We start from the raw sequence: 19,418 nt of genomic DNA on the forward strand, positions 1-19,418 counted from the left end.
ATTGGTTGCCTGACGTCATCAACATGCGCCCGTTTCAAGCAATGGCGCGGAGCATAGCGGCAAATTTCCTCTAAGTTTGAGATAAGCGGAGAATATTAATATGATATACTCCTGTCTATGATCTCACGCGTAACTGATTACTCTCGACATGACACAGTCTATCGTTGTACAAGGTAATGTGTTAGTTTGCCGTAAAACTGTGAAACAGCTGAAGCAGCACCATCTCCGGCAAAGAGCAAAGATGTTGTTGGTTAGCTGTGAGTTCATGTGAACATGTGTGAAGTAAAGTGTAACGTAGTTAAATAAGTTTATCAGTCAGACTGACTGAAGGGAATTCGATTTAGTTTATGTGTATGAATGTTAATAAAATACTTTTCTGTCATGGTAGAACATCTGATTCTAACCAGTTGTTTTGACAGTCGGACAGTGTGGTAATCAAGTTGGCTGCAGGTTCTGGGACCTTGCTCTGAGGGAACACGCACATGTAAATAAGGTAATACGAAATTCGGGATTATCGAGTGTTTATTCACACTCTCGGAGCGTTCAAAGTATGTCAGATTGAATTTATGAACGCACCCTTTGTCGACTAGCCTTAACAACATGTGTCTATGCACCATTCCCTAAATGACAGTGACAAAACATGAATATCATTGCTCACCTACCTTGCATAACAATTGTCTGTGTCAAGTCGAACTCCATGTCGTTGCCTTCTGTTGTGCATGTCCTCTTCCCTGTTGTTTCACTCTGCTGTTATTTACATGTTGTAGGCTACCGATCATCAGATATCGGTCGTCTGATTGAATTTGCACATCCAACTGCAGCAATCCTAGGCTGGGTAACCCCAGCCTGATCTGCTGGCAATTTGGATTTCACCCAGCAGGTCAGCCTGGAAACCTAGGGTGCCTCTCATGTAAAGTTTATACGTCCTCCCTCGCTCCTCGGGCCTCGATCCTCGATCCTCACTGATCTACATAAAGAAAGATAGACGAAGGGAGACTATCGTTGTTGCCGCCCCATCATTCTTGTACAGTAGATCCGGGAGGATCGAGGAGCGAGGGAGGATGTATAAACTTTACATGAGAGGCACCTATACACAACTACCTTTCTTACTTCCTGTACACTTTTCCTGGGTCCAATCACAAACTAGCTTATCCAAAAGACGCACCCGGATCGTTGGTCTGATTGGTTGAATGACTATCCAGATGCTATAGTGTCATTTGAACTATGCCCATTGATCACTGCTCTGGTGCAGTAGAGATAAACAGCAGACTCCCCAGACTAAGCCTACGTGAGACGATTAAAAAAGTTTCAAAGCCTACTGTTGAGTGCTACCTTTGTTTAAACCTTTGTTTTACCTGTAGGATCCAGCACCTAGTCTAACTGACAATAAAGTTTTAATCCAAACCATTTCTTTAATGACTAGCCTCGTTGCAATAGTTAATGTACCTACAGTGCTGCTTGAAAGTTTGTGAACCCATGCTAAACGTGACTATTAACAGAAATAAAAAAGATAATCCTTTGGAAATTAATCTTAATGCCTTAATATAAGGACACCAACTTTCTTTGTGATTGGATAATGTATTGTAAATAAATAAATGTTCTTCCTTAAAATGCAGTCAGCATTACACACACCCGTATCGTATATTTAATTCCCATAGAGGCAGGCAGATTTTGTTCATGGTTCCAGGGTACTATGCATCCTGATAAAGTTCCCTTGGCCTTTAGAATTAAAGTATTATTATTTTTCAAACAACTAATACAATCTTTGGATTTTTTTTTTTACTTTTCAAACAACTAATCCACGTGCAATAGAATAGTATTAATTATATTTTACTATGTATCGTGAATATAAATTGCACATACAAATGTAGGCTATGTTCTCTCTTCAAATAAATACCCATAGCGTCCTCTATGATTATGTTTACACCATTGATTTATGCATGTCACACAATGGCCTATACGCTCGCTTCGTTTCATTCACTGTGAGTGGTTCGCGCTTGTCTGTAATGATTGCAGTGGCAGCAGTAAAGAAAATGTCACGGTTCAAAGGAGCCATAGTAATATATAACATATTTTTTCAACATTGACTGTTACTGCAAACAAAAATATTGTAAAGGATGGCCTCACTGTCAAATCGTAAGAAAGTCAATACAAATAGCAGCAGAATCCAAGGACAGGGAAGATGACATGCTCATGAGGCATACACAGAGCAGTAGTTCATGGGGTTCCAAATGAAGTGGAATTAAAACTTGACTTGACACAAACAATGGTTTTGTAAGGTAAGCAATGACATACGCTTCAACGTTTTGTCACATCAAGTGAATGTTGCATAGGCAGACAAATGTAAGGTCACACCTTCAGTAGTCATAAACAGTCAGCAAAATAAATATTTCCTATCTGGTGTGTTGTGTGTATTTTATTTTTTTTTATTCCTGAACTGTATTTTTCTGAAATGTTTTTTAATCGATATATCTGTTTTTGTGTTGATCTAGAAAGGAATATATGATGAAGCTTTGAGTAGCTTCTTTCGAAATGTCGACACCAGGTAATTTATGCTAACCCCTCTGTGATCCAGCCATTAATTTGGACAGTTTTGCATAATTCCCAAACACTCTGACATGGGAGCATATCACTGTCCATTGACTTCCAGGAGAAGCGACGGGGGAGCGGCCCACATCACAGGGGGGAAGATCAGTGCCCTGAAAGCCAGGGTAAATTCCTGAGGTGATATATGGGTTACTGTGTTTGGGAGTGTCCCCTCATCTCAGCAGGGGATTATGGTGTTTTTCTGTAGGCTGTGCTGGTGGACATGGAGGAAGGAGTGGTGAATGAGATTCTTCAGGGGCCACTGAGGGAGGTGTTCGACAGCACACAGCTAATCACGGATGTCTCCGGATCAGGGAACAACTGGTGAGGAAATATTAGAACATTCCAGTACCAAACAGAAAGGATGGCTAATTTGTATGACATCTGGGATTATCACGTATGTGTTTAATGGAATGAATCACAAAATAACCTACAGTAGGATTTATAAGTGCAAACATTTGTAATATCAAATGATCAAAAGTCAAAATGATCAGTACACTACAATTTGTTTACATTTTTTTGTTGTTGTTTCATGAGGACATGAAATAATCACTGACCAAAATGCACAGAGCACCAGTCAAAAGCGAAATATAAATTAGAAAACTGCTCCTTGAGTGTCAGATGAGAGAAATCACCACTTACCACCAAATGTCACCACTTATATTATGCACATTCAGAAGCCAAGAACGATCATTTTTTGTTATTGCAAGGTTTTCTCAAGTTTTCCTCAAAATAAGTAGATGGTTATAAAGAAAAATACATCTTTAATTTTCTCTGGATAACAAGGGAGAACTAGACTTTTCCGATTTCCTCCACATTTGCGCAAGCCAAAACATTTCATCATGATTACATTGTTGCTGTCATGATGTGTCTGAAGAAAGCGAAAATAGTTATTGCTATTGCTGTTCATCTTAAATGGCTTCATGACCCTTTAGCTACCATCAGTTGTGACAGTCTGTGTTAAGATACAAAGCAATGTTATTTAATTCTCTGCCAGACTACATTGATAGATGAAAAACTGCAGTGACTGAAGGTTAAGGATCAAGAAAACAATATTTGTTTTCTACTAGATGTAGTAACTTTTAAACAGTTATCACAATGTGTCTCTTTTTAAACGTCAGACTAGGATTATTTACCGAGAGATGTTTTTATAACCCTTTGTAACCCTCATATAAACTGGATGTAAATATTTATGGATGGCACTGTAGCATCCCTTTGCCAATAAAACAACACTTCCTAAAGCAAGTTTGGAGAATACAGAAGTTCCTCAGAATCCCTCTCCTCTGTAGCTCACTCTATGAGGTCTATGAGGTTTAGCTGACCATGACAAAAGCTTGTTTTTTTTACTGGAATTAGATGTTGTCCTGATGGTAGATCCAATGATCGATTTCTCCCTGTATTTTCTGTATTTCCTCCACCATCAGGTTCTTTACGGTCTTTTTTTAGTCTTTTTACACCAAACCCACCTTGAGTGTTCGTTGCCCAACAGTTAGAACACAGTAGCATTTAGCAAACTCTAGGCGTTTGTGGTTAGATGACAGACCTTTTTCTGTTCTTGGCCAATTAAACGTGGATCCTTGTCCTGGCAAGTTTGCTGTTCCAGTGGATTGGAACTTTTTAATGATAACCTCAATTGTAGACATTGCCATTTTTCAAATTTCTTTTTTCCATGGTCACTTCATGGACCTTAGTGGAACAGGAAATCAATGTTTACTGCATGACATTTCTAAACATGGAAACATATCAGTTCCAATATAGATGAAAAAATGCCTACATGCATGCATACAAAAATAGAATGAAGGATTTCTTTCTTTGTGTGTGAGGATTTACTCTCCATTTTGGTAAAAAAAAAAAAAAAAAGCACATGCCTCTGCAATTTTGTAAGTAGATACATTGTGTGGGCCAGCAAATATGGTCTCAAAAGTGGAAGCCTGGAGTCCACTGTTGTTACTCATGCAGTCAGATGCATGTGGCTCAATTCAGAACTCTTAACTCTATGCTCATAGAATTTTGAAAGCATCTGCTGTGCTCACAGCAGGACTTTCCTGGGAACCCATATAATGCAGACAGTTGCTGTCAGCTGTCAGAATGATCTAGACCCACCCTAGACGTCCCCTGCTGTCCTCACGTGGATTCAGGCTGCCACGTTTCACAACCAAACGTTTCACAACAGTTTGAACTTGTTCAAAGGAACACTTCACCGTTTTTTCATATTAAACTGTGTTATTCCCTTAACTAAGATGAGTTGATACATACCTCTCACGTTTCAATGCGTTCACTCACTGGCTCTGTTGCGCGGCGCTACGGTGATAGCACTTAGCTAGCCCAATGCATTCATTAGGATCCAAACAGAGATGAAGTTAGAAGCAACCAAACACTTCCATGTTTTCCCTATTAAAATACAGTTACACGAGTAGTCACACGACCAAGTATGGTGAGACAAAATAAAACGTGGTGCATTTCTAAGCAGGTAAGAGGGATAACTATATTGTGTGGCACAGTAATATCCTCACTGTTGCACTTTCAGTTTCACTTTGGAGTGAGGATAAGTGCTCCCAATGTTATTCCGCCACACAATATAGTTATCCTCTTACCTGCTTAGAAATGCACCACGTTTTATTTTGTCTCACCATACTTGGTCCTGTGACTACTCGTGTAACTGTATTTTAATAGGGAAAACATGGAAGTGTTGTTGAAGTGATGCTTGAATAAAGGGGAAAAATTGTCACCATATTTGGGCAAAATGAAATGCAACCAGAACAAGGATATATGTTTCTTTTTCACAGCTACTGAGGCCAAGCACCAGGTGCAAGGACTCTGGAGAGAGACATATCTAGTTTAAAGGAAGTAAATTAGAGGTCTCAACCTTGACCTTCCAAGGCTCTGCATGGCGTATTTACCCTTAAGAGCATGTACTGTATCTCCAAACAGATAAGGACATTGAGGAGAAGCAGCATTGTAAATCAAGTCACACTGACCTCGAATTCTTATGGCGTTCAGGCCACTATGTCACGTTTGGAAAGCAGTGGCCATTACAGGTGTATCTACAGGAAGATACAGTGATTACTAATGGGAACACAGTTAGCGTCAATAAGAGATAAGAAGACTAATGGACGGTGATATTAGCAAATCTGAGTTTCATCACAATAACAGTACTGTATGTACAAGAAGGCAGCGGGTTGTTACTTAAATAAAATAAAGACCATTAAATGCTGTAGATTTGCTTCTGTTCTCCGGGTTGTGTAACATTGAGATTGCCTACTGATGCTACGAAGCAGTAGCCCATACAAACACTTATCCACTGGGTAAAACAGACACAGTTACACGGTATAGATCCTTTCCATGTAGGCCAACATTTGTGATTACATGTTGAAACTGTTGAAAAAAAAGGTCTATTTGATATAAGTCACGTCTATCTCATTGTATGTCTATCTGTACAGTAGCTGCTGTTACCGTAATTCCCACAATTCTTTGCATTTGACGACACAATCCCAAACTCTGTATTTTCAGTTAAAAGTCATATCCCTTATCCTAAATATAAGTCACAGCTATTCTAAAATCGTTTTTGGTCTTCTGCAGTTCAAATATTTGACATGTTTTTACACGTTTACGTTTCCACATGTTGTCACCCTCAGGGCCGTGGGGCACTGGACGTACGGCTCGACCTACCGCGAGCAGATCGTGGAGCAGGTGCGGCGTGCAGCGGAGCACTGTGACTGCCTGCAGTGCTTCTTCCTCATTCACTCCATGGGTGGAGGTGAGAGGCTTCATTCCACCGTCTGAAGCTGAATGATGTGTTATTACTGTATTGGCCTCTTTGTTTTTCCCATGTGTGTGTATGAGGACTCCAAACTCTACCTATGGGTATAAATAAGGGAACGTGAACTTGAACTTGAACTTGAACTACCCCCTGCAGCGCTGCACCTCTCCAACAATGCCTCTGTGTCAACCTGAGCTGTGTACTCGTCAGTCCTGCCATGAGTTAACCTCTCCGCTGATTGGCTGTGTACTGTAGGCACGGGCTCAGGCCTGGGCACATACGTGCTGAAGCTTCTAGAAGAGGAGTTCCCCGAGGTCCACCGCATCGTGACCTCAGTCTACCCCTCCGCTGAGGACGACGTCATCACCTCGCCCTACAACAGCATATTGGCCATGAGGGAGCTAACGGAACACGCAGACTGCGTTCTACCTGTGGAGAATCAGGTGTGTGTGTGTGTGTGTGTGTGTGTGTTTGTGTTTAGAGTGTCCAACAATATAAAGTGAGATATAAAGCTGTCATGTATATGTATGTTTATGAATTCCTCTTTTCTGTGTCTTTCCTGGCCAGTCTTTGGTGGACATTGTGAATAAGATCCGGCACATGTCCCAGTCTGGTAAAGGCGGCTCTGTGATTAAGAAGGACAGCGCGGTCATCTCCGGTAAGGGCGGAGTCAGTGGGGTGGAGAAGCCCTTCGATGCCATGAACAACATCGTGGCCAATCTGTTACTCAATATCACCAGGTAGCTGGAATGGACCAGTTCGCCTTCACACAACTCTCACCACAGAACCATAGACTGAACATGAATAACTTTGAATAACACTGAAATCACCCACTGCTCCGTACAACATAATAGTCACACTTACTGTAAGGTTACAGTATTTTATGCTTTTTAAAGTGATACATTTGGCCTGTCGTTTTTTCAAGTCATATCACCATGGTTTATTCTAAACTCTTTCAAACAGTTCGGCACGCTTTGAGGGCTCTCTCAACATGGACATGAATGAGATAACGATGAACCTGGTGCCTTTCCCGCGCCTGCACTACCTGGTGCCCAGCCTCACTCCGCTCTACACGCTGGCAGATGTCAACATCCCCACCAGAAGGTATGGACTCCACCGCCGCTGCTGCTATTTTCCACCGCTGCGTGTTTAGACTGTCCCTAGAATTCAGGATATTAAGTTTGGAGCACTTCCGCCCAGGCATGGTGAGAAGGGCTCCTTTGTTGAGAGGGAGTGGAGGCTCGCCAGGGGATTACATATGTTATTCAACTCTCTCTGCTCCGACTGGGAACACGGCCCAGATATGAGTTGAGCTATCACACTGAGCTCATGAAACCTTAGAGAACTAGTCACCATTTGATACAGCAGCACTGTTTTTGTGTTTTTCAAAGCCCAGGGTTATTCCTGGCCTGAGTTGAGGTATTGGTTGTGAGTGCACATTAGTACATACACATTTATTCATTTAGCAGGGCTTTCATTGAAAGGGGGAAGGTGGACTGAAGTTGCCTGTCTGCTTTGCTCTTCAATCTGAGCCTGGAGTGATTAATGGCTTGTTTTGATAATAGATATTTTTCTGTTGCTTGATTTTTGTATCCATATTTTACCAGTCATTTGATTCCTGCTCAGTAGGTGGATTTACATGGACAGTTTATTTTGTCATTCCGATTAAATTATTGAGAAGAAGAAGATACAGCAGGCAATTCGATTGCCAGCATACATGGCTATTCAATCAGAATAGAAACAGAATACGCCACCTCTTTCATTCCGATTGAAATTCGAAATCGCATCAGGCATTTTTATTCTGATTGAACTGTTTAAATGAGAATTTCTATTCCGATTGAGCTGTCATTCCATCTCTAATCAGATTGAAAGCGCTCTTTTCACTCCAACTGTTGTGCTGGAGCAAGCAATGGCATGTCTGAGGCAGTCCTCTGGCGATATGTCATCCTCTCTCACCACCATGAACACCATAATGTAATCCTCTCCTTTACATGAGCACGCTTGGCTCTGGGTAGGTTTCTAATAACTGTCTCAAGTGTTGAGTGATTTGTCTCAAGGCTGTGCTCCAACTTGTGCTAACTGTATAACTAAGAGTTAAGATTTTCTATATGACAAGCTCACTTCAGGTCTAATGCGAAGGTGTTCATATATGAACAGAATAATGTATGTCGTAATATAAATGAGCTTGCTTGCTGGCAGTTCTCCTGCTAGATAGATGCGGAGTGCCCCTACGACCACAAGTTTTGAAGCAAGCAGGAAGGTTGTCAGCTCTGTCGTGTGCTGTCTTATATTCAAAGGCCCAATCCCAATGTCTGGACTCACAGACTCACGGACTTTGGTGCGCATTCTCGCGAAATTCGTAAGGGCTTAGGGCTGTCCCAATGTCGAATTTCAAAAGGCATGAGGGCTTGAGTACACACTTACAGCACCGAGCCCTTTCCGTGAGTTTGCTTCGGTGCAGACTTCACTTAAGGAAATTACCCACAGTTCGAAGTGTTGTGACGTTTACCGCGGAGATCACAGGAAAATCCGGTAAAAACGGTAAACAACAGCACGACACACGTGCCTGATGCAAATGTCAGCAACGTCTTTGTTATTAAACATCGGCAAGGTACATGTGATCTCGTGAGGTGCTGTCCCAATCCCAAATGCCTATCTGAACCCATGTGGCCTCACACACTCACTCACTTAGCACCTGAGATCAATGAAGTCTGTGAGTCTTTAGTCCTTAGTCCTCAGGACTCCCATTGGGATTGGGCCAAAGTGTTTGAAGAAGTGTTCATACACAGGGACAGGGTGCTCCCTCTGAAGAGCACCACCAGTGTCACATCTGCCCAGGAGCAGACATGGACAAAGTCAAGGCGACTAATAGAATCACACACACACATCTGTCATATTCTGGAGTCGTGAGGAGCGCAGGAGAGCAGTGTGTGAGTCGTCGTCATCCGTGCTAGCTGTGGTCATTTCCTCCTGATGTGCATTTACGGCCTCTTCCTCCCAGACTTGACCAGATGTTCAGTGACGCCTTCAGTAAAGACCACCAGCTGATCCGGGCCGACCCCAAGCACAGCCTGTACCTGGCCTGCGCTCTCATGGTGCGGGGCAACGTCCAGGTGTCCGACCTGCGCCGCAACATCGAGAGGTGAGCTTCCTGTGTAGCACATGCCATCGAGTACTGCTTATGGCTTATTCATTATGTCCTGTGCTCTGTTGGGTCCATCTCTCTCTCCCTCTCCACATCTCTCCAAAATACACACACACCCACACACACACACACTCTCTCTGTTTCTCTCATCCTGCCTTTCACACACACATTATCTTAGTCATCATCTTTATTTCCTAGTCCAAGTCTCCCTTCTCAGTCTCTCTTCTCCCCACTCTCCTGCTCCTGTTTCCCTCATAAGCCCCAGTTGTCTTCACCATCTCCAGTCCTTGAGAGCTCTGACCCCCAGCTCAGACCCAGCCCATGGAGAGGTCCCGCTCACAGCGTGGTGTCGGGGATGAAAAGGGGGCGATAGGTTTCAGCCCCCCCCCCACCCCCACCCTCGCCGTCCAGCCGACCCACGGACGTTTGTCTCAAGTGCAATGCTGTCAAGAGCAACAGAAACCTGAGCGCTCATCAAAAGCGGGCGCTCTGCATCTGGCTGGGCAGTATATCACGGGGCAGGCAGCCCACTCGCACACACACACACACACACACACTCACACCTCGCTGCTGCTCAGGAGCCACATTTAGCTGTTTATTTTAGTGCTTGTCATCGGTAGTGGCATGTCACTCCATGTCACCTGAGGAATGCCGTGGATGAAGACACTGAGTCAATGCTGTGGTTTAAGCCTCCATAACCACTTAATGATTGCCAACACCAAAGTGTCATGGAATCTGTCGCTTCTCTTCTATCTAATTCAGTTCAGAACACTGACTTTGCACCCAGTGCTCCGTTGAATAGTTCCTGTCAGACCTAATACCTGTTGACATAGCATTTCTGAATATTTCTCTCCTCTCCCTCTCTTTCTCTCTCTCTCTCTCTGTCTTTCTCTCGATGTCTCTCTCTTTCTCTCCCTGTCTCTTTCTCTCTCTCTCTCTCTCTCTCTCTCTCTCTCTCTCTCTGTCTCTCTCTCTCTCTCAGGCTCAGGCCCACGCTGCCCTTTGTGTCGTGGAACCAAGAGGGCTGGAAGACGGGCCTGTGCTCCGTGCCCCCCGTGGGCCACACTCACTCCCTGCTGGCCCTGGCCAACAACACCTGTGTGCGGCCCACCTTCACCGAGCTCAGGGAGCGCTTCAGCAAGCTCTACAGGAAAAAGGTGAGGAGGCGGTGAGGCAGACCAGTCCCCTGGACAGAGCTGGAGTCAGTCTCAGTCTCTCGGCAGGACTCAGTAGAGCCTCTTCTGGAGAGCAGCGCTATCAGTTGCACACAGGGTTGTTGCGCAGCCAGCGCCGGAGAAATGTGGGTTTTGGGTGAAGGTCTTAAAACGTCTGGAAGCTTTGCTTATAGTAATAGTACATGCATCAAAAATGTGTCAGTGCATAAAAAGTACAGAAAATCCAAACATTGCTTACTTGTTTTCCAAAACTACAGAAAGTAGAGGTTGTAAAGAACAAAAACAGTTTAAGTCTGGAATTTGTTATTGCAAGCACCCTTGATAGCCTACAGCTTTGATCTTGTAGATTGATACACTCCCAGTAATCTGACTGCATAATTCTGAATTTGTGCTGAGAGTAGAAAAAAAATCTTCTTCAGCAAAGACAGAGTGCGAACCTTTCCTGCCTTTTTCAAATTGGTGATCTTGAAATAAGCATTTACTGTCCAGGAGTTGTCAGACACTGTTTATGAATGGAGTTTTCTAAAATGCTGTAATCTGTAAGGGTTTGTGTCTCTTTAAATGGGAGCTGCAGTAGAGGGCCAACTGTTTGAGTTGGTGGCAGCGTGCTGTGTGCTGTGTGCTTCCTGCGGTCATCTTGTGGGTTTGTGCCTGCAGGCCCACCTCCATCACTACCTGCACGTGGAGGGGATGGAGCAGGCGTGCTTCTCCGAGGCGCTCTCCTCGCTCTCCTCCCTCATCGAGGAGTACAGCCAGCTGGACGCCACCAAGGGCCTCTGCATGCCGGACGCCCCCAGACTCAACATAGCCACGTGAAGGAACCCTCCATCTACACCGGTTTGCCTTTGTGTGTGTCTGTGCAGGGTGTATGTGTGTGTGTGTGTGTTTGTGTGTGTGTGTGTGTCTGTGTGTGTCTGTGTGTGTCTGTGTAAATGCTTTGAATACATGCACTGTAGAATACACCAAACTTAATTTATTTACAAATCTCTTTTACACTTCATCTACTTTGACAAAACTCGTCATGGAAATACTTTTTAGTGCTATGAGATTGGTTATTAGTCACTGGCTCATAAAAGCAAAAAATAAATAATAAACAACACATTTTTGTCACAGATTTGTGAAGGTGGGTGTAATAAAATGATGGAAAATGTCATCGTACAATAAAAAAGAAAATCCAAGTTTGTACCAAAAGCGGTTTTAAAGGTTGTCATTTACTTAATACAGAGTACTAGTATTCTATGTGTAGAAATTATCTAACCAGACAATGTCATAACAGTCCTGTTCTGAACAATCAAGACACCTGTTGGTGTCTTTTCAGGTAGTGTTAGCTGTGGTCTGTGCTAGGTCACCATGTTCTTTTCTTAAACAAACAAAAAGTATTGTAAACTTTGGTATAGATACTCACTGGATAGCTGATAATGATATTACTGCTATTTGTAGTTTTGACTATATCAACTAGGATGGCAGAAGGGTTGATGTTGTCAATGTTTGTGTTATTCCAGATGTTAATATAAGATTTACTATAGTTCTCTTCTGCTTCTGCCTTTGAAGGTCTAATGCAAAGACTACTAACTCATTTTATAGAAACTCTCTCTCAAAGCTAATCTATGAAGGCCTATGTAAAAATAGCAGATTTACTAACTTGGGGCAGATTGGTTTGATGGTGTTTTTTTAACACAAGTCTTTGAAGATTAAGAGGAACACGTTCGGTGTAGTCAGTTAACATGCTTTATGACATGTCCCAACACTCCCCCCGGAAACCTGGCTGAATACCATCATTGTGTTCTCTTCAAGGACTGTCTGCAGCACAGACAAGTGAGGCTATCTGAGACCCTGCGCTATCTCGGAACAAAACCGTAAATTCAGGGCCGATGTAATTTCAGGAAGGAGCTCGTTCTGCTGCCAACGGTGGGCCAGGAGGAGCCGCCCCGGGTTTGTTTGTGTTGGCCTGCGGCGATGGGGGGGAGGGGCGTGGGGGGGGGGGCTGGAGGTCTTAGAGCAGGTAGAGCTCTGAGAACATGTCCCCGGGGTCGCCGCACTTCCTCTGGCACACGCAGGAGGTGATCCACTGCATCTTCCACTTGACGTTGGTGCCGCTCTTGCACTTGAAGGCCACGGTGACCAGGCGCGACTTGTTGGGCACGCAGCAGCGCTTGTCCGTGCAGACCCCGCAGTAGGTGGGCCGGAACTTCTTGGTGCTGGAGCAGCCCGACAGGTGGAGCTTCTCCGCCTTCTTGGCCTGGAACTTGGCCCGGCAGGTCTTCCCTCGCGGCATCTGGGTGCACAGAGAGGGCAGAGTAACCAGGCTGATGTGTTCCATACATAACCTTCATCTCTTACTGTAGTGGGGATCAGATGTACAGTACATGTGCTGCTGCTGTACAGGAGGACTGATTAGTTCAGTTAGAGTTCAGTACGCTACTGGACGTGTTGCTGAGTGCTCTTGCCTGCTTGGATCTGTGTCAGTAGGTGACATTCATGCCATCGCCTGTCATGCTCATGCATTCCCCCTTATGTAGCCAGTGGCTCTGGTTACAGCTTGGCATAGATGTGTGCCTGCACTTCAAAGGAGTCCCAAAGCACTAAACTGTGCCTGACGCAACATTATGTCCTGCCTGGTCTTCTGCTTAGTAACTGGTATACCACTTTATGGCCTCCCTGTAATTTCCCAACTATTAGCCACGGCTTATACATTGATTTTGCACAATTTCTTCAGCTGTGAGGTTAATACATGGGGCAGTTAGTATGGTATTAATATGGTTTTGTTTCTTTTAACTTGCATAGAACACTGCCCTGCTGCTTGTAGACAATGCGGCTAATACACAGGAAATGACTGTAGTCAGTGTTCGTGTCCAACCCAGTTCCTTTGTGTGTCCCACTTTGGTAGGCCATGATAGTGGGTTGGTGTAGTGTAGTGTAGTGTTGTGTTTGTTGCCTGGTTCAGATGAAGGTGTGTGTGTCCTCGTAGTGTAGCATCTGCTCACCTTCACACTCTTGAGTGCTTTCTTGTCACATGGCCGGAGGAGGCACAGGCGCCGGTCCTTCCTCATCTCACACTTGCCGTTGTCGTTGGAGACGCGCACGGAGATGCCCATGCCGCAGGTGCGGGAACAGGGGCTCCAGGGAGTGGACTGCACCAGGCAGTTCTTCTTCCAGGCTAAGGGAGGATCCCTGTAAGCTTTCAGTAATTACAATTAAAGGGCAGCGTGTGAACACCCAGTGCACAGGCCAAGCCCCCGGCGTCAGACGCCTTCAGAACACTTCAGAGGGGTTGTCCATGCAGAGCCTGGGGCCTAGATTATGCTAAAGTGTGTTAAATATGTGAAGTGGCCGTTAAAAAGACCAGCCCAGATTAGGCCATGCGTTAAAGTGGATGTTTTATCCAAGCAATGTTTTTTTCCTCACTGCAGATGGAAGAGGTGGATCTAGACTTAGGATATCTTCTGACTCTGGTGGTTGATTAAAGGTGATTCATTTTTAAAAAAAAATCTAATTAAAAATAATGGCTGCGTATGAATTCACTCATACATGCTGCTATCGTCTCTATTAGACCACATTGAAAGGGGAGAGGTTCCTTGGGCCATTGGTATCCTGTGTTATTTGAACGTGTTGATTCTAGTTATTAGATATATTTTGAAATCAGCTCTGCTTTCACATTTACCTCAGACCCTGAGAAACCACGCTTTCTTTAATCCCGTGCCAAGTAAAGTATGGCTAATCTTAGCGCCTCAAGGAGTGATTCTGCGTTCTGTAGAGAGAGGAGTGATGAATAGCGGCCCTCTGTGAACGCTTGGCTGTTACTACCGGAGCCCCAAGAACTAGGACACCACTGATCTGCTAACCACAATCGCCTACACCCGACTCTCTCTACGTGCCTCTGGCCAAGCCAAAGCAAACCTCCCTCGCTCTCGCTCTCGGCCCCTGCTTTTCGGCGCGTGTCGACCCAGCGCACCACCCCGACATTCCGCGGCAGTTAAAGTGGCACAAGTGGCCCTTTCTGAAGCTGGGTTTCTGTACAAACACACACCTGGCATGCTCCTGTAGACCGTGTCCTGCTGGCTCTTCCTGGGGTCCTTGGCGCTGCGGAGGCCGGCTGGGGCTTTGGCCTGGAGCGCCGCCGGACTCAGGAGGCCCGTGGGCTTCTGGACGAAGACGGGCGTGCAGCCGATGGCGCCGGCGATGCACGTGCACTTGTAGAGCGGGCTGGGCTGGAAGGCCTGGCCGTTCTCGTAGTGTCTTCCGTTCAGGTCGCAGCCCACGGCCATCATGTCTGAAAGGAGGAGTGAAGTATAGCAAAGGGACATTGACATAGATATATATGTCTATGGACATTGAGATGCCAGTGTTCCATATCATTAACAATTAGAAGCGCCGTGCCGTTCTGACCCACTTATACCTAGAAGTGCCGCGGATAGCGGACTACTTTTTTGACCTTTTAATGCTATTTCAGCAGCAAGAGACAAAATGTTATCTCTACCTTGCAAAAGTGACTGAGAATCTCTACATTATTCATGAGGGAATTGTTTACATTATACAACTAGTTGTTTCTTTTATTTACTAAGTTGCTGTTAGGTCATTAGTCTTTTCAAAGTAGCGGAAACAAACCCACACTGCAGGCCGAAGCTTCCCATGTAGCTGTTAAGAGAGTATACTCACAGGCACAAATGCCCGCCTCGTAGCGGGGCTGGTCGCGGGAGAAGTCGCAGTACATGCCCTTGTGCGGGTCGCAGATGTCCCTCTCGTTGCAGGGCTCGCCGATCTGCCGGGCGCAGCTCTTGCAGCAGCCGCAGCCGTCCAGCACGGAGCTGACCCCCGGGGCACACTGGGGCTTGGCGCGGCACTTACACGGCCACTGGCAGAACTGCTTGCGCTCCGTCGTGGCGCCGCCTGCCCCCCGCACCGCTGCCAGCTGGGCATTGTTCTGCGCCCTGCAGAGGTACTGGTGGGGGCACGAGAACAGGAGGGCATGTGGGCAGGATTTCAGTTTCAGAGATGAGGCATGATCACACAAGATGAGGCAAATAACATTACCCTAGATTGGCATTGATAAATGATAAATGTGCATTCCTCTCGGTTTCGTTTCAGGTCTAATTGAAGAGCAATTGAGCTCTTGAATTTCCCCTTGGGGATCAATAAAGTATCTATCTATCTATCTATCAATCTGATTCTACTTGAACAAACATGTCTCTTCAAAGCTCACTCATAAGATTGCCCAAATGATCAGCATCTTATCAGCATTGTTTTATTTTATATCTCCATATCTCTTAAATATGAATTATTATCAACGAAAATAGCAACCTCAGATCTGGATAAAGTGCAAACAAATAGTACCCTGGCCAATAAGGCAGTCAGTGCTTCATCAGATAGCGAGGCATTGCACATAAGACTTCTATTCCCTGCTATTTTTATAGTTTCTACAAATTTGCTTGAATTTCACTGTTGTGTCTTTGGGGCTACTGAAAAGTCCCACCACCTCACATGTACACAAGCAGCGTCTTTGTACAGGAGCAAGGACGGCTCCTTTCCCATTCATTCAGCTATGAAAGGAGGCCGTTGAGATTGCAGCCAAGCCCATGGAAAACACGGCACTCCGGTCATACACACGGACAGGGCAGGACAGGACAGGACAGGACAGCACAGCACAGGACAGGGCAGGCCATAGATGGGGCAGGAGAAGAAAGATCGGGCTGATGTGAGTGGCACAGAGGAGGGCAGTCAGAGGGACTCCGGCAGGATGACAGAGTGCTTCTGACACGGTGGTGCTTCCAGGGCCACGGGAGGATATGCCAAAAATCTGAAGCCTTGCCGTCAAGTTTACTGAATGAGCTCAGCTCCGGGCGTGAGAGCAGAGCTGACTCCTGTCTCCCTGCAAGGGTCCCTATGGAGTACCGGCCAGCCGCGCTAGATCAACAGCTAGCACATGCATGGATCAGAACAGCATAGAGAGCCACTTGATTATGGGATGACTGCGCTATATCTAATGGGTCAAGGAAAGTCCAGACAGGCACTGAACATTTTCAGCTCTTAAACGGCAAACATTCTCAGTACACCACAACGCAAACACATAAACACACACACACGACTGGGACCATTTGCTACCACAGTTTTAACACAACTCGTAAGCCAATCGAAGCATTATATCTTACAGCCTGTGTTTAGAGTACATGGATTTTAGGAGAGAGTTAGTCCCAAATAACCAGCGGTGAGCTCTTTCTCACGTGCGTCCCTGTCACAGTGGCCCTGTGGAGGCCCTGGCTCTAGCATTGTGAAGAGAGAGTGAATGGAGGCAGCAGCCCTTACCTGGTGAGTTAGGACGATGAGGAGGACTCGGCAGTGTGGCGATAGCATCTTATAAGTGCCTGGGTCTGTGAGGCAGCGCTGTGTGAGCGCCGAGAGAAAGTGAGGGAAGGCGAGAGAGAGGGAGGGGGCAGCGGGCGGGCGGGCGAGCCAGCGGGGAGAGGGAGAAAGAGAGTATGGGAGAGGACTGACCTGCTGGAGAGGGACACAAAGCTCCCCTCTGTCTCCTCTCCAAACACACCTTTAGTCCGCGCGCAGATCCTGCCGAGACATTTTTTCTCCTCATAAGCACTGCCCGCCCGAGAGAAGGGGCACGTCCAGCGTGTCCGCTCCTTCTGCTGACCACTCCAAAACACTCACGTCACGACACCACCCCCCGCCCAAAATGAACAACTATTTTCATGTGAATAAGCATTCCAATTTCTCCTTTTCTTATTAAGTAACAGGATTTCGTTCACATTTCAACAATTCATGCATCTTTAGGACAGTGTCAGTGGGCCGTCACATGCACTGCACAGAGCAGCGGGCCAAAAGGCTGCGTGAGTAGATCTGTTTTTGGTCACAAACATGATCACTCTCCCCAGTAAGGGGTGTTTCTTGTGTCCTTGTTTTGGTGGACTTGGACATATTTGAGTTGACATTCCTTAAGTGTTTACTCTGGTTCAAGAGGTCTCACATGCAGTTCACCCCCCCCCCCCCCCTCTCTCTCTCTCTCTCTCTCTCTCTCTCTCTCTCTCTCTCTCTCGGCCAAGCACTGAATACCATTCAGTTATACAGCACACTGTGAAGATAAACAATGGTATTTAGCCTAGTTCTGCATTTCTGAACAGCAGAGTGTATTTTTTATAGATTCATTTACTCTTAAAACACAAAGGGGTATGTGTGAGAGAGTGTTTGTTTCCACGCTAGCATACGCACGATCAGTGGAGATGGAGCTGTCATCCAGGGCTTGCGGTTTGTCTTGTCATGTTTGTCGTGTTCAAATCCTAAACAGAAACTAAGAGGAATGACCAAAGAATGTGTTGATCGAGAGCCCATCATAAGTGTCGAGGGATGTGAGTCTGGGATGCCAGACACCACTGTTGAGCCTTCTGGATGTGGCTTGGGCCTAATTCAGAGAAACACAAATGAAGGAAGGTGCCTGCTTGATCACCTCCGTGAAATGCTCACGACGGCTGCTCAGTTGGTCATTTGTTGTTTGATAAATACGTTCGGTTGTTGACTTGCTGCTGTGGGAAATCATTATGCATTTCTAATGAGTTAGGTTTTTAATGTAATGAACTTCTGTTAACCATTGTTTCACTGTGACAATTCACATTATTGTATTGCATAACAGCCTATTTAGGTTTCATGTACATGTAGGAAATCAATCTCATTTATCTTACTGATGAAACTCCAATCCAAATTGAAGAGCAAAACAGTTCCTTTTTGTCTGTACAGTACACTAAACCAAATCTAGCACTAGCATGGTGTTCAGCTTCTTTGATCCTCTTATCTTTGAAACAGTTACCTCACAAGTATGCCATATTCCCTGCCTCCTCTTCTGTCTCTGTGTTTCTGTGGAACCCCCCACATCCAGGTTTCCTCCTGCTAGCTCCATGGCTCTGACCTCTGTAACCCACCATGAGACTGATGTGTTGGCACTGGAGAAATACAATAGAGTTCCACTGGGAGGTTTTTAGGCAGCTGGGTAAGAGCAGTCTTGTAATCAGGGTGAGCACGAGGCCTCAAAATGAGACCAAAGTAATTTTTTTTGTTTAGTTCACATCCGTTGAATGATAAAACATTTCATAGCAACTGGTCATTGACCATTTTTAGATCCGTATACTTCCAATGTTAAAGGTGTGTTGGTGTAGACATCAAGAAATTTTGCTTAACATTATTTAAGTTAGACTGGTTAAGTAAGTTGCTTTTTGTAGCATATTGTAGGGTGTCTGACAGCATTATGGTTGGCAGGTTAATGTGTGCACTGTTTGCTGATTGGCTGTGTTACTTGGGCCAGTGTTCGGGTGCCACCCCTTTTTCCATGCCTGTGAGAAGCGAGTTTTGTGTGTGGTTGAGTAAAGAGGTTGTGTGGCATGGTTGTGGCCAACAACAACCGTCATAAACAGATAATTGCGTCAACGTTTATTTGCATTTAAATAGCAGTAAACGCTACAATATTTATTGAAAATGTTTTGGAGTGGACAAAAACTGTTTGACAGAAAACTTGAGATTTCACAGCGATATCAGTTTATAAGATGTTCAAATTGTAAGTGGAAATCTATTGGTATACGTAAGCTGTTACCTAATTTAATGCTCGTCAAGTATTTCCTCTGCTACAGAGTTCAGCCAGTTCAGCTGTGCTTGGGAACTTAAGTTTGACTGAAGAACCTTGTTTTGCTGAAGTGTTTCTGTTTCTTTTTATTATTATTATTATTATTATATTGGCATTACTACTTACACCAAGACTGTT

General features: G+C 45.0%; 2 protein-coding genes across 2 annotated transcripts; one reads left to right on the forward strand and one right to left on the reverse strand.

The window, feature by feature from the left end:
• The first annotated feature begins 46 nt into the window (after positions 1-46).
• tube1 (tubulin, epsilon 1) lies at positions 47-11,848 on the forward strand. Its single transcript, XM_062550614.1, has 12 exons — positions 47-173; positions 420-493; positions 2,493-2,545; positions 2,651-2,711; positions 2,795-2,910; positions 6,222-6,343; positions 6,602-6,789; positions 6,914-7,086; positions 7,310-7,450; positions 9,348-9,488; positions 10,474-10,648; positions 11,324-11,848. The coding sequence occupies exons 1-12, from the start codon at positions 149-151 to the stop codon at positions 11,480-11,482; spliced, it is 1,428 nt and encodes a 475-aa protein (XP_062406598.1). The 5' UTR covers positions 47-148; the 3' UTR covers positions 11,483-11,848.
• ccn6 (cellular communication network factor 6) lies at positions 11,713-17,064 on the reverse strand. Its single transcript, XM_062550615.1, has 5 exons — positions 16,967-17,064; positions 15,323-15,605; positions 14,694-14,936; positions 13,651-13,823; positions 11,713-12,941 (listed from the first exon to the last, which is right to left on the reverse strand). The coding sequence occupies exons 1-5, from the start codon at positions 17,012-17,014 to the stop codon at positions 12,660-12,662; spliced, it is 1,029 nt and encodes a 342-aa protein (XP_062406599.1). The 5' UTR covers positions 17,015-17,064; the 3' UTR covers positions 11,713-12,659.
• Positions 17,065-19,418: the final 2,354 nt, after the last annotated feature.

The sequence above is a fragment of the Sardina pilchardus genome, chromosome 12 (genome assembly GCF_963854185.1).
Source record: "Sardina pilchardus chromosome 12, fSarPil1.1, whole genome shotgun sequence".
In the NCBI taxonomy this organism is placed as follows: domain Eukaryota; kingdom Metazoa; phylum Chordata; class Actinopteri; order Clupeiformes; family Clupeidae; genus Sardina; species Sardina pilchardus.